Consider the following 13,729-nt stretch of genomic DNA (forward strand, 5'->3'; position numbering starts at 1 on the left):
AATGGTTACTAAACTATTTAAAAATTTTCATTTAAGTCACTTAGCTATTAAAACCATTGTTGTATTGCCTTCTCTTTCGCATCGTTTACACCAATAGAAAGTTCTCAATCCCCTTCTCTTTTACAATTTATTTTTTTATAAAACAACTTTAAACATCAAAGATTTGTGAACGAAAATCCAAACAACTTTTTCTGATTTTTTGCATTGACTGTCAGATCATTTTGAATTTAAGATATGTTATTTTACTTGTCGATGGATACTAATCCACCGTATGAATTGTTGAATTGTCAATTAAAACTTATTAGCTAAACCTTTTCTCTAAAAAAAAATTAATATTTTAGTGACTTAAAGAAAAACTTTCAAATTATTCAAGGACTTAAATGATAGCTTTTAAATAATTTAATGACTATTTGATAATTTTTAAAGTTAAATAATCAAAACGTGAACTTAATAATAAATTGTAAACTTAAATATAATTTACTTAAAAAGAAAAAAAAATAGAGAAGGGTACAAACATAATTTCTATAAAATGAGACTTCAACTCCATCACTTAATAAAGATTTAACATCTAAATTTCAGTCAAACAGTTAAAATGGAATGGATATTTTGACTAACTGTATATGAAAAAATTAATTTCAAGTTTCAACTTTATTTAGAAACCTTCTTTTTTTTTTTACACAGGATTAGTTAAGTAAAATTGATTATGATTTCCTATTAAGAAACAATAATAACAATTATTACTATAATAATTTCATATAAAACCAATCTTACCCGTAACATTTTCTTATTCACTAAAAATAAAAGGAACCGAAATGTCTCCTTAGATACCGTTACCTTGTAATACGGAAAGCAAGACCGACCAAAGGGATAGATCGGACATCTTGTCCTAAAATAAATTTTTTGGGTAAATTATTAACCAAGTCGTTTTAAAATAGTATCATTTTTATTTTGGTCGTTTTTTTTTAATTTAGTCACTCTAATCAAGATAATTACTTAAATTGGTCACTGCTGTTAAAAATTCCGTTAATTCACTAATGGATTGTTGATGTGGCATTTTTTTACTTTCAACTAAAGTTAGAGACCTCTTTATAATTAATCTAAAATACTTTTTTTGATTTATTTGTAACGTAAGAACCAACAATCTTCACCGCTACCCAACACAACTATAAGAATAAAAAATATTCATCATTGTCCATCCCTTGCTCCCTATATCTATTACTCCTTACTCTGTCGCCTCCACACTGTAAAAACTACTTTACATGATTGCTTCTCCAACATGAGTGCTAAAATTATAAAATCGAAGAGATATTACAACTGGATAAAAATAAAGGGTGATGTCTTTTTGAATTTTATTACTGCATCACCCATGCTAAAGAAGCAAATGTGTAAGGTGGTTTTTATAGTGCAACGTAGACAAAGTGAGGAGCGATAGAGATAAGGGAGCAAGGGATGGGTAGCGATAAGGATTGGTGGTTCTTATGACGGGTGTTGGGCAGTGATAAAGATTGATGGTTCTTATGTTGTAAATGAATAAAAAATATTTTAGACTAATTATAAAGAAGTCCTTAACTTTAATTAAAAGTAAAAAAATGTCACATCAACAATCCGTTAGTGGATTAACAAAATTTTTAACGGCATTAACCAATTCAAACAATTATGAGTGAATGAAAAATTAAAATTACCAAAATAATAACAACAATATTTTAGAGTAACTTGATGTAATTTACCTTAACAATTTTAAATAAATAATTAAAAACTTAAACATCTATTATTATAGGTCTTATTATAAATGTTTTGACCAACTTGATATCATGAATTAATTAAATATCAATTTTAAAAGGAAGACTAAAATTAAAATTTTTAAATAACATATATTAAAAAATAAATCACTTAATTTTCAATTAAAATTAAACAATTTACTTTTTGAAAAATCTGTTAAAAAGCTATCCACTAATTAAACTACAAAGTAATTTCTCATTAATTTCTATACACGTACACAAATTTTAAATATGTAAAAAAATATAAATAAAAAATATCAGAATTCAAATCACAGCAATAATCTTATTTTGTCCTATCAATATATATATATATATATATATACAAATAAACAACAAAAAGAAAACATGTATAAAAAATATATTAATTTATATGGGAAATTAAATTTACTTTTCATAGAATTCATTCATGCGCATATTCACTTTATATAATTGTTTGTCTGGAATTAAGAAACACACACATCTATGACTATACACATTATTTAAAGCCAATGGTCCCTTTTATTTGTATTTATAGAAATTGCTTTGTTCTAGCTCCAGTATAAAAATCTCTATCCTTCCACTCAAATTCATGCATGAACAACAATAATTGAAGTTAATAATGGAAAGTTTAAAAGGATAATTAGACAAAAAAGAAGAAGAAAAGAAAACAAATATTTTCAACTAATTAATATTGTTTTTTAATTAGTTGATAATATTGTAATCAAACACCTAACCATACAAAGATGAAACTAAGTTAAAAGACAAAAGACAAATTCTGTTAAATTGAATTTGGTTATGTTACTTAATAATACAGACAAATAGATAGACAATTATTGGTTGAATGTTTATCATATTCATGATTTAAATGATCAATATGAACTGGTCCCTATTTGTTTTTAATGTTAATTGTGAATGTAATTTATGAGTTTTCTAAAATATGTTTTATACTGAAATGTATTTTAACCAGTCAATAAAAGTGAAAATGGGAGACTGCTGAAATATATAATTAATATTAAAAAGTTATCTCTTGTAATTTTGTCGGTTTGTGAGCAAATGAAACTCTTTTTTTTTTTTTTTTTTTCTTACCCTTTTGATTTTCCCCAACTATTGCAAAGCTCAGACTTAGATCACTCACTGTCACAACTTTTCTTTTTTCCTTCCATTTCTCTATCTTCAATTCTCTTTTGACATAATTTTTATATTTGTTGGGTTTTTCTTTTTCTTTTTAAAGAAATTATTTCTTCGTAATGCTCTTTGAGAAGAGTTGAAGATCTTTTTTTTTTTTTTATTAAGGACTCTCTTCATCTTCAAACATGGTTAGCATTTTAGTTGTTATTCACGTTTCTGTGGTGTTTTCTTGCAAAAAACCAGCTTTTCTGTGATGCTACTGTTTCTGGGCTCTCTTTTTTGAGAGAGCCTTTCAAAGCTCTTTTTTTTCCCCCTTGAAAACCATTTCAGTTACATCCAGTTTGTTTCATAGAAGTGTTTTCACTTTGGTGTTGAGATCAAGTTTTCTTGGCGTTTTGCTTTTGAAGAACGTTTTGAAAGTTGGATCTATGGGGAGGATTTTAGGCTCTCTTTTTTTTTTTTTAGATAATCATTTCATCGTCAGCTAAAAAGAAAACAGAAGACAAAAAACCCACAAAAAAAAAAAAAACACCACCCACTTGGCTTTTACGTGAGGCTGTCTCAAATTAGAACTACTCATTTTAGCTTCTCTCTTTTTTTTTTTTTTTTTTCTCTCTCTCTCTCTTCAGTTTCAAACATACCGTAGAAAAGGGACGGACTTTACTAAGAAACAAAATAATCTTTAGTTCTATAGGCAAATCCTCCACAACAAGGCTGTTATCTTTTATCACTCAGTTCACGGCTTTCTTTCACTCACCCTCACTGCGTGTTTTTTTTGTCTGACAAATCCTCATATATATAAACAAAGATTGGTTCTTGCAATCTTGGTTTTAGCTAGAAATGGCTATGGCGTTGGCCCAACATAGAGAAAGCAGCAGTGACAGTAGCATCAACAAACATCTTGATGGTGGCAAGTATGTTAGATACACGGCTGAGCAAGTTGAAGCTTTGGAACGGGTCTATGCTGAGTGCCCCAAGCCCAGCTCCTTGCGTAGGCAACAGTTGATAAGGGAATGCCCCATTCTTTCAAACATCGAACCTAAACAGATCAAAGTTTGGTTTCAAAATCGCAGGTAAGTTGTTATAAACTAAAAAAAAAGGGGTCTTTTTTTTGGAGCTAGAAAAACTTTAGTAATGGGGTTGTGAATGTGCAGGTGTAGAGAGAAGCAAAAAAAAGAGTCTTCAAGGCTGCAGACTGTGAATAGAAAATTAACAGCAATGAACAAGCTGTTGATGGAGGAGAACGATCGGTTGCAAAAACAGGTGTCTCAGCTGGTCTGCGAGAATGGGTATATGAAGCAACAACTGCATACTGTAAATGTATCTTCTTTTAGTCTCAACCTCTTTGTTTGTTTCTCTTCAATTCATATTAAAGAACTGTATCAAAATGCTTAATGTGAAAATATATGCCCTTTATTTGCATTTTAAGTTAGATTTAGCAGTTAATATAGTAAACATAATTTTTTTTATACCTTCTTTTGGTGTTAGGCATCAGATACATCTTACCAATTATATGCAGCTTTTGTGTCTTATTCTCCCCATGTGGTGTTTCCCTTAATTTGTCTATATATATTTGTTCTTGGTTCCCCTCTATTTATGCACAATTCTAACTTTTTTTTATCCACGCGTCTATTGTAATTGCACCACTCGCTATTTACTTTGTGTTATGGGATTGTTTTGGCCTTTTTTCTATAAACATATATTATGCATTTTCTGTGGTCCCTTTGTAAGTATTTTGACATCATTGCTGTTTATTTTGGATGTTTTTACAGACGTCAGCAGCTGATGCAAACTGTGATTCCTTGGGCACCACTCCTCAGCATTCACTCAGAGATACCAATAGCCCTGCTGGGTAAATTTCTGTTTTAACTACAATGAACCAGCTCTCTATCTGTTTGTATGTATTCTAATAAATACTGTGAATTTTGTTATGGTGTTGGCAGACTCCTCTCCATTGCAGAGGAGACCTTGGCAGAGTTCCTTTCCAAGGCTACGGGAACTGCTGTCGATTGGGTCCAGATGCCTGGGATGAAGGTTTGTCAGTGACTTGTATACCGATTATATTTTCCGTTTCTGTTGTTGATTTTATCATATGAATCTAGTGATAATTGTTTTTCTTCTTTCTTTAAAGAATTAGAAGTTTCTCTGAGCCTGTTTGTTTAAAACTGTTGTCAGCCTGGTCCGGATTCGGTTGGGATATTTACCATTTCCCAAAGTTGTAGTGGAGTGGCAGCTCGAGCCTGTGGTCTTGTAAGCTTAGAACCTATAAAGGTATGAATCCTAGTGTTGTTATAAAGAATCGAGACATTTTATTATCGTACCAGATTTATTTGATCTGATCAACATGATTAAATTGTTGTTAATAGATTGCGGAGATTCTTAAAGATCGTCCATCTTGGTCTCGAGACTGCCGAAACCTTGAAGTTTTTACCATGTTTCCAGCTGGCAATGGCGGAACAATCGAACTTGTATATGCACAGGTTAAGAAGAATGATTCCACTGTATTTTTATTTACGAGTGAATGTTTACCCTCTTTTCTTGAGGAATTACTAAAATTGTATCTGTTTTAGAAATTTGCTCCAACTACGCTGGCTCCTGCAAGGGACTTTTGGACTCTACGATACACTACAACTTTAGAGAATGGAAGTCTTGTGGTATGCATGTCTTGCACTTGTTATTTATTTAAATAATGTATAGCAGTGCTATGTAATTTCATATGCATGCTTCTTGAGAATAACATGATTAGGCTTGCTGATAGTATTTACCTTTTTTGCTCTATTTTTCCAAGGTCTGTGAGAGGTCTCTTTCTGGTTCGGGTGCTGGCCCAAGCGCAGCTGCAGCGGCTCAATTTGTGAGAGCTGAAGTGCTTCCTAGTGGCTATTTGATTAGGCCTTGTGAGGGTGGAGGGTCGATCATCCATATCGTTGACCACCTGAATCTTGAGGTACAACTTCTGATGAGTAGGTACTTTCCTGATGTCTTTAGTTGTATCTTTTGTGGCAGTCTTCATTTCTACGATTACTGCAGGCATGGAGTGTGCCAGAGGTGCTGCGCCCGCTTTATGAATCGTCTAAAGTAATTGCACAGAAAATGACAATTGCGGTGAGTAGATAGATTGATTTATCAATATGGTTATCCTCTTAACTTTAAAACTACTGAAATATGGAGAGTTTCTTTTGTGTTGCCTCAAAAGGCATTGCTAAAAGCACTGACTGTTTGATCTCTGCAAAGGCACTACGTTACATCAGGCAGATTGCCCAGGAGACAAGTGGTGAGGTGGTTTACAGTCTCGGCAGGCAGCCGGCTGTACTCAGAACTTTTAGCCAAAGATTAAGCAGGTAGCTAAAAGGATTATGTTATGCCCCGTAATTTAGATTTTGAGTACAAATGTGCAGCATCTGTATTTTGGTGTCATGCGCTGTATTTCGTTGTGATATTTGTGTCTCTATCATTTACTTGTAGAGGCTTCAATGATGCAATAAATGGATTCAATGATGATGGATGGTCAATAATGAATTGTGATGGAACTGAGGATGTGATAATTGCAATTAATTCAAGCAAGAGCTTTAGCAGCACATCAAATCCTGCCAATGCTCTCTCGTTCCTTGGGGGTGTTCTGTGTGCCAAGGCATCCATGTTGCTTCAAGTAAGTTCTAGACAGCCCTTAACAATCCAAAGCTGTTTTCTTATTCTATAATGCTGACTATATTACATATAGCATTTCTTTTCATTGCAATTTTAGTTGAAATGGTTTTTTTTTTCTTTGTCAGAATATTGCGCCTGCTGTGCTTGTACGTTTTCTTAGGGAGCATCGGTCAGAGTGGGCTGATTTCAATGTCGACGCTTATTGTGCTGCATCGTTGAAGGCTGGAACAAATGCTTATCCTGGAATGAGACCTACAAGGTTTACGGGGAGTCAGATCATCATGCCACTTGGCCACACCATTGAACATGAGGAGGTATATCTTCTATGTGGTCATTTGATTCCTCTGCGGTGTGTTTTATGGTCGCTGTGTAAGCTAATGGAGATCTATAATTTGATATTTACTTCAAATGCCTTTGTTGCCCTTATTTCAAATGATTAATCTTTTTGTTCTTTTTTTTTTCCTTAGAGAGTTCCAATAAGATGCATCTTCACCTTTCTATTCTCTTGTTTTCAATTGCAAGTGTCATCTTGTCTCAGTTGTCGATAAACTTTGCTAATGTTGTATTTATTGTGTATCAGCTACTCGAAGTGATAAGACTTGAAGGCCATTCTTTTGTGCAAGAAGATGCCTTTGTATCAAGGGATATTCATCTATTGCAGGTGCTTCTCTCATAATGCCTTGTTGAGTGTCAGTGTCTATTTACTCGTTGAACTGAAAATATAAAACCCACTTTCTGCCATTTTACTGGTTTTCTACATCTTTAGCATGAAACTTGAAACCAATGTTTTTATTGCTTAAAACCTCTGAACTGCATTTCTGGTAAAAAATTTTGAACCTTTGATCTTTCTTTAACAACTTTTGAGGCATTTACAATAAATTTCATCCTGATTAATTATATTGATAATCCGTGCAACATTTAAAATCCCTTTATGTCCTTCCAGCTAATGGTTAAATCATGCTTTCAATTTATTTGAATTTCCTTCATATTTACAGCTGTATGTAATGTTCAATATGTAATGAAGTTGATTGAATATGACCCCGACCTTATATATATACAGGCACGTTTTATCTGTATTATCATTTTTGCAGATATGTAGTGGAATCGATGAGAATGCTGTTGGAGCCTGTTCGGAGCTTGTCTTTGCCCCAATTGATGAAATGTTTCCGGATGATGGTCCCCTACTACCTTCTGGATTTCGTGTTATCCCTTTGGATTCAAAATCAGTTAGGTTTCACTGCCTTCCATCCGAACTTTTCCCACGCTTAGTCATTGTCAATATTATTATTGTTCTGATTTTCCATTGGTCTTTAGATAAAAAACGAGGTACTGATGTTGTTACTATTCAGTCTGATACACAGGACTCATTGACTACAAATCGGACTTTGGATCTGACTTCTAGTCTCGAGGTAGGACCTGCAACAAATCATGCTGCAGGAGACACTTCATCGTGTCGGAACACACGATCAGTGTTGACAATTGCCTTCCAGTTTCCCTTTGAAAGCAATCTTCGGGATAATGTTGCAACCATGGCACGCCAGTATGTCCGCAGTGTCATTTCTTCTGTCCAGAGGGTTGCCATGGCCATATCGCCGTCTGGATTGAACCCAGCTGTCGGATCAAAGCTATCTCCAGGCTCTCCAGAAGCGCTTACACTGGCTCACTGGATTTGCCGGAGCTACAGGCGAGTTGCTTCATTTCTTGTATACATAGTAGTTTTTGCTAACATACCACACTAGAAATTATATCTGCCGTCATGGTTTACCAAATCACCTCATTCATCCTTCTTCCTTTTCTAGTTGCTGATGTGGAGTTTTCCATTTGTTTTTACTCAGTTACCATTTAGGGGCGGAGTTGTTGAGATCTGAATCACTTGGCGGTGACTCGATATTGAAGAATCTCTGGCAACATCAGGATGCGATACTGTGTTGTTCGTTGAAGGTATGGCGACAACTCCTTTGAAAAATCTAGAATGCTAGATGCATATCATTGGACTTTGTCTATCAGGTCCTTCAGGTGCATTCTTCATAATTGTTCGAATCAAGTAATACTTTTGTTTTGGTTTTGCAGTCACAACCGGATTTCATCTTTGCAAATCAAGCTGGGCTTGACATGCTTGAGACAACTCTAGTGGCTCTTCAGGACATCACACTCGATAAATTGTTTGACGAGTCCGGTCGCAAGGCATTGTGCTCTGATTTTGGCAAATTAATGCAGCAGGTGAGTCCGAAACCATTTAGAACATAGATTGGCTAGACCATTTAGGAAAGGGGTTATGTAAGTAAATGTGTGGTTGGCTAAAGATTTCAACTTAAATGGCAGGGATATGCTTGCTTGCCGGCGGGAATCTGCATATCAACAATGGGACGCCATGTTTCGTATGAACAAGCTTTTGCCTGGAAAGTCCTTGAAGCTGATGAGTCCACTGTCCATTGCCTGGCCTTCTCCTTTGTTAACTGGTCTTTTGTGTGAACACCATTTCACTGTAATTTATTTATCTGAAAACCAAGGTTTTCCCATAGCTGCTCCCGGAAAATGGAAATGATGAACAGATCAGGAAAAATGAAAGGGAAATTTTAGATGAAATGGAAAAGAACAGAAAAAATATGTTTTGTAATATCGAACAGTTCAGGTTTGCATTATATAAATTTAATCCATTTTTTTAGTGCACCAAAAAGATTGCTAACAGCCACAGGCCTGCAAATCATTTCGAAATATTGGTATTCTACCCAAAATCAACGCACTGAATATAATAAATATGGAGATATTCCACGCATTGACGTTTGTTTTATGTTTTAGAACTAACATTCCATCTACCAAATTGTATTAAATCTAAAATGAAGTACTGACAGTAAAATATAAGCGCAAAAGATTGATAATAATTTATAGATTTGGAGTATAATTCATATTCTGTGTCGCTCAGTTTGAACTTGATTCTCATTTCATGAATAATGAGTCAGCTTGACACCAATTTAATTAAAAAATTATTAAACATATTTTAAATAAATTATATTTTATATATTTCAATTTTATTGCACTTTGTTTCACTTTTATTGTTTGTGTTAACTCGATACTAATTCTAAGAAAAATGATAATTGTGTCATAATAAACAATTAAAATACATTTAATATTCTTAATTTGATAAGTTTATCTGTTTAAATTTTCTTTTCACTCACAATTTAAATTAATTTTTATTTTAATTTTGTACATATTACACTTATATTGTATGTTTTTTCTTAAACACAAATTTCTACATGCATACGCAGGGAAGGAGAACACTCATACACGGGTTTTTGTAGTTTCTCATCTAGTGTCGGAACTAAAATATGCAAATCTGGTTCAGCTTGTTACTAGAGTAACTCAAGATGACAGAGGCGAGACTCATAAAAGCTCAGCCCGATCTAGGGGAAAGGAAACTTGCACCAAAAGAACACAGGTCTGGAACTGGAATCCTGCAGTCGGTGATCAGGAGGAGAAGCTCAATGGTACATAAAGTCATAAAATTCGACCAGTAAAACACACCATCTAGTATTAAAAATTATACATGTTTTACAATAATGTGATCGAATCATTCAATCTCCAAAAGATGCAACTGGCGGTATTCATAATGTCCAATGCCCCAGATATTTTTCTCACAAGACCAATTTATAGAATACAAACTATACAACTTTAAAATCACAAAACCAAGTTCCTGTATCTTCAAGGCATCTGAGAAAGCTATGAAGGAATATACTTGGGATAATAATAAAAAAATGCTTTGGATGGCATTCTGAAATGATCTGAATACTCCCATCGACTTCTTTTTTTCCATGTTACCTGTTTACCGGGATGCCAGCGACCAAAAGTTCAAGAGAAATGATGGTAATGAAGTAAACCAGCTAATGAAGGCCATTGCAGTAGCAGTTTCAAACTGTGAACAATGGTTATGTGCACAACTATTTAGATCATTGTCAATAAGAACAGTAATGCCCGCAGAAGCACAAGCTGCAGCAAACGTCAGAGTGGATGTGATCTGCAACGCAAAAAACATATGATCAAGACAAAAGAAACTACATAAGAAAGAGCAGACAACAAATTTCCAAAATCTCGGGAGCTTTGCATCTAACACAATGGGCAGATAAAAAGCAAGCAGTGTTGAAAAAAACTAGAATTGTTTGAGCTCTTAACTAATGCAAGTGCATGTAAAGGTTCTGCAGTTCAAATTTACTCCAGATACATGGCATATGCAGAAAGTATGCAAACAAACACTGGATTCTTCTACAGGAATTAGCAATAAGTTCTACATATTCATTGTGAACGGTGCAGGAAAACTATGGCAATCCTGAGGCTTCTTCAAACAAAGACTAGTAAAATGTAGGCTTTTCTTTTCAGTTTGAGTAAAACTCATAAAAAAGTGCCAACCAAAACTTGAATCCAGTTTTTGGCAAAGAAAAGAAAGGAACGGATCTCAAATCCATCCAGCATAACTTTGACTTGTTGATGACTACAAGTATTCTAGGGTTCTACTACTTGTTGGCCATGCTAACACCAATTTCTTATAGCAGCATACAAAGAACCCAGAGCAAGTCAATGAACTTTGATAGGGAAAATTGCATTGTTAATACAGTTTTATTGCTTTAAAAGCCAAATTGCTCAATGAGGAAAGGAAGTTGAAGAATATTGGAATGAGTAATGATTAACTGAACTTTTCAAAGAGGAGAGAGAAGCTTTCCACCACAGGGAGTCACAAGGTAGATCAAGCAGCTTTGAATGCAAATCATTAAGGCCAAAGCAGATGCACTAAATCTATAGTTAATGGAGGTAGAATGTGGTACAATTCTGAGGAAGCTAGACATGCAGACAAAGAGGATATTACGTGTATTCCAACCATTTAGCTTCATTTGTAACTGCAAAAAATAAACAGCTTACCCCATCACCAATAGCAAACAAACTAACAACACGATAATTCTGCAATGAGCGCCTCACTAAAAGGGCATAAATGTCAATTATAGCCTGCGACATGCTCCACACACTCTGCAAGCCAGTGGCAGCTACAAGGTAGCTGATGTAAAAAATAACAAAAAGCTCAATGTTATGAAAGAGTCATGATAACATCGAATACAGACCAAAACCATTGTAGGTGCTTCACACTTTGCTAATCATATCAGTGTCAATACAGAAAAGACTGCATGCGGACTCCAGAAGAAGTTCAAGAAGTGATGCATATAGGAAACAAGAACTGAATAATATACATTTAAATAATCTTATTAGGACAAAATCGAACTGTGAGAGTCAAGATCTTACAATCTCATTTCAAAGCAGAAAAGAGGTCTAAAACAAATTAGGTTCTCCCCTCCTTGCATCGTTACCAGCAAGGGAACCTATCTCTTACACAACCCTTACTAGTATCAAAATGCAGAAAATAGAGTACCTAAAGAGTGTGGCAGAAGACATCCTACTATCGCCACTTGCCATTTTCTCAGAACTGATGCTCTAATTGTTTGACATCTCACAGATTTATTTAATCTTAGACATCAGTTGGCATGTAAAACATGTAAAATTAGCAAATTACCCCAAGGTTTGAAACCAACCAAAAACAGAAAGCATGTGTAAAGCGAAAGACAAGTATTTTCATCTTTGAAACAGATGAAAATTTGGTTTCTTTCCCATGCTTATCCAAAAAGCTTACCTACATAGAAGGCACAAAATCATACTACTTCTATGCATTTTTCAGACTGGGCTTTTAACGTTTTATTCCATTAGAAAGAAAAGAAATCTTCCCTTCACTAGATATACAAACTAATTTACGTTTGAACTAGATGTAAATTGACAATTTAGCAGCTTTCTATATTCATTTCTTAAGTAGTAAAATTTCAATACGGATGACAAGATAAGGTTTTTGACATTAAATTTATAGCATTATTTACATACGAGTTTTAGAGCTTGCAAATAAAAAAATTCATCACTAAAAAATCCAGGCAAACATTAAGCAAAAAAGAATTACCAAAAGGCGGTAACAGATGGAAAATCACTGGTGGTTGCCATAATACAAAGTCCCATAACTGCAGAAACAAACTGACAAATCCGCAACGCGAGCCCTCCTGCCGTTCCAGGCATCCCCTGAATATCCTTCATCCTCACTCTAGGCACCTCGTTGTTGTTGTTGTTGTTGCCGCCGCCTATACCTACGCCTCCGTCCGTGGTTGGTAGATCTTCCACTGGGTGGACTGAGGCATGGCTCACGTTCATCTCTTCAACTAAATCTCCTTCAATTCATACTCAAAGCTCCCAAAACTTATCAAATAACCAATCTTCTTTTTCCTTTACTTCTAGTTTTTGCTATAATCAAACGGAATTCAATCAAATTATTTAAAAAACAAAAAACAAAGAGCAAAAAAGATAAACTATCGCTTTTAAACAGTGAAATTAGTTATCACAAAATTGTCAAAAATTGAAACATTAGTCATCTAACTTATATATATAAGTGATAAATTAACAAACCAAAAGATTAACTAAACTATTATTTGCTAACAATGGATTGATGAAAAATAAAATCAGAGCTTCCGAATAAAAGCTGAGATTCGGCAAGTGAAAACAAAGCAATTTGCATAGTTACCTGAAATTTTAAATAATGAATCCCAAAAAATTAGGCGAGAAATCTGGCATTAAGAAAGTGATTATTTTTGGTGATCTCTTCCGGGTTTTTTTTTTAAGTGGCAATAAAGGAAATAATAAGAATTTAAAGAAAGGGAGAAGAAAAAAGTTAATGGGAGAGAGCCTTTACTCTTTTAACTCTATTTTTCTTTGTTTTCGTTGCTTTGAGCCTTTGAGTTACCAGAACGTCAACTTCTTAACAATTTAAAACCAATATAAACCCTTTCACGAAAAAAAAAAAAAAAAAACAAACAAATATAAACGCAAAATATCTAAAGGTAAACTTACCAATTACTCACCTAATTTTTAGGGTATTTTTATTTAGATTAATTGTTCATGTCATATTATATTTATATTTTTATTTTAGTCAATTAATTTTAAGTCACTTTCATTTTAATCACTCATAAAATATATTTTTAAATATTAATAAAAATAAAAATTAAAGATTAAAATAAAATAATAATACAAATTAAAATAATATTTTAAAAAATTCAAATTGTACTTGTTTACTGCCTTATCAAGTACTAAATTTCTTTTCTTTTCAATATCAAAATTTTATATTTCAA

At 33.7% G+C, this 13,729-nt stretch overlaps 2 protein-coding genes across 4 annotated transcripts; one reads left to right on the top strand and one right to left on the bottom strand.

Annotated features, from left to right (window-relative positions):
* Window positions 1-2,844: 2,844 nt before the first annotated feature.
* Window positions 2,845-9,207, top strand: LOC108450068 (homeobox-leucine zipper protein REVOLUTA-like). Its single transcript, XM_017747512.2, has 18 exons — window positions 2,845-3,958; window positions 4,040-4,205; window positions 4,658-4,737; window positions 4,829-4,919; window positions 5,061-5,156; window positions 5,252-5,365; window positions 5,456-5,539; window positions 5,674-5,829; window positions 5,913-5,987; window positions 6,117-6,223; window positions 6,348-6,531; window positions 6,656-6,844; window positions 7,111-7,191; window positions 7,622-7,756; window positions 7,880-8,214; window positions 8,366-8,471; window positions 8,601-8,750; window positions 8,853-9,207. Exons 1-18 carry the CDS (start codon window positions 3,726-3,728, stop codon window positions 9,000-9,002), a joined length of 2,532 nt encoding a protein of 843 aa, XP_017603001.1. The 5' UTR covers window positions 2,845-3,725; the 3' UTR covers window positions 9,003-9,207.
* An 826-nt stretch (window positions 9,208-10,033) lies between these two features.
* Window positions 10,034-13,393, bottom strand: LOC108450303 (CASP-like protein 5A2). Of its 3 annotated transcripts, XM_053029160.1 has the most exons (5): window positions 13,294-13,379; window positions 13,126-13,168; window positions 12,514-12,848; window positions 11,439-11,571; window positions 10,034-10,542 (listed from the first exon to the last, which is right to left on the bottom strand). In XM_053029160.1, the coding sequence occupies exons 3-5, from the start codon at window positions 12,756-12,758 to the stop codon at window positions 10,351-10,353; spliced, it is 570 nt and encodes a 189-aa protein (XP_052885120.1). In that variant the 5' UTR covers window positions 12,759-12,848; window positions 13,126-13,168; window positions 13,294-13,379; the 3' UTR covers window positions 10,034-10,350. The 3 variants fall into 3 exon arrangements, with proteins under 3 accessions (XP_052885120.1, XP_052885121.1, XP_017603354.1); XM_053029161.1 differs by lacking the exon at window positions 13,126-13,168 and having other exon boundaries at window positions 13,294-13,393; XM_017747865.2 differs by having other exon boundaries at window positions 13,126-13,382.
* Window positions 13,394-13,729: the final 336 nt, after the last annotated feature.

The sequence above is a fragment of the Gossypium arboreum genome, chromosome 5 (assembly GCF_025698485.1).
Source record: "Gossypium arboreum isolate Shixiya-1 chromosome 5, ASM2569848v2, whole genome shotgun sequence".
Lineage (NCBI taxonomy): Eukaryota > Viridiplantae > Streptophyta > Magnoliopsida > Malvales > Malvaceae > Gossypium > Gossypium arboreum.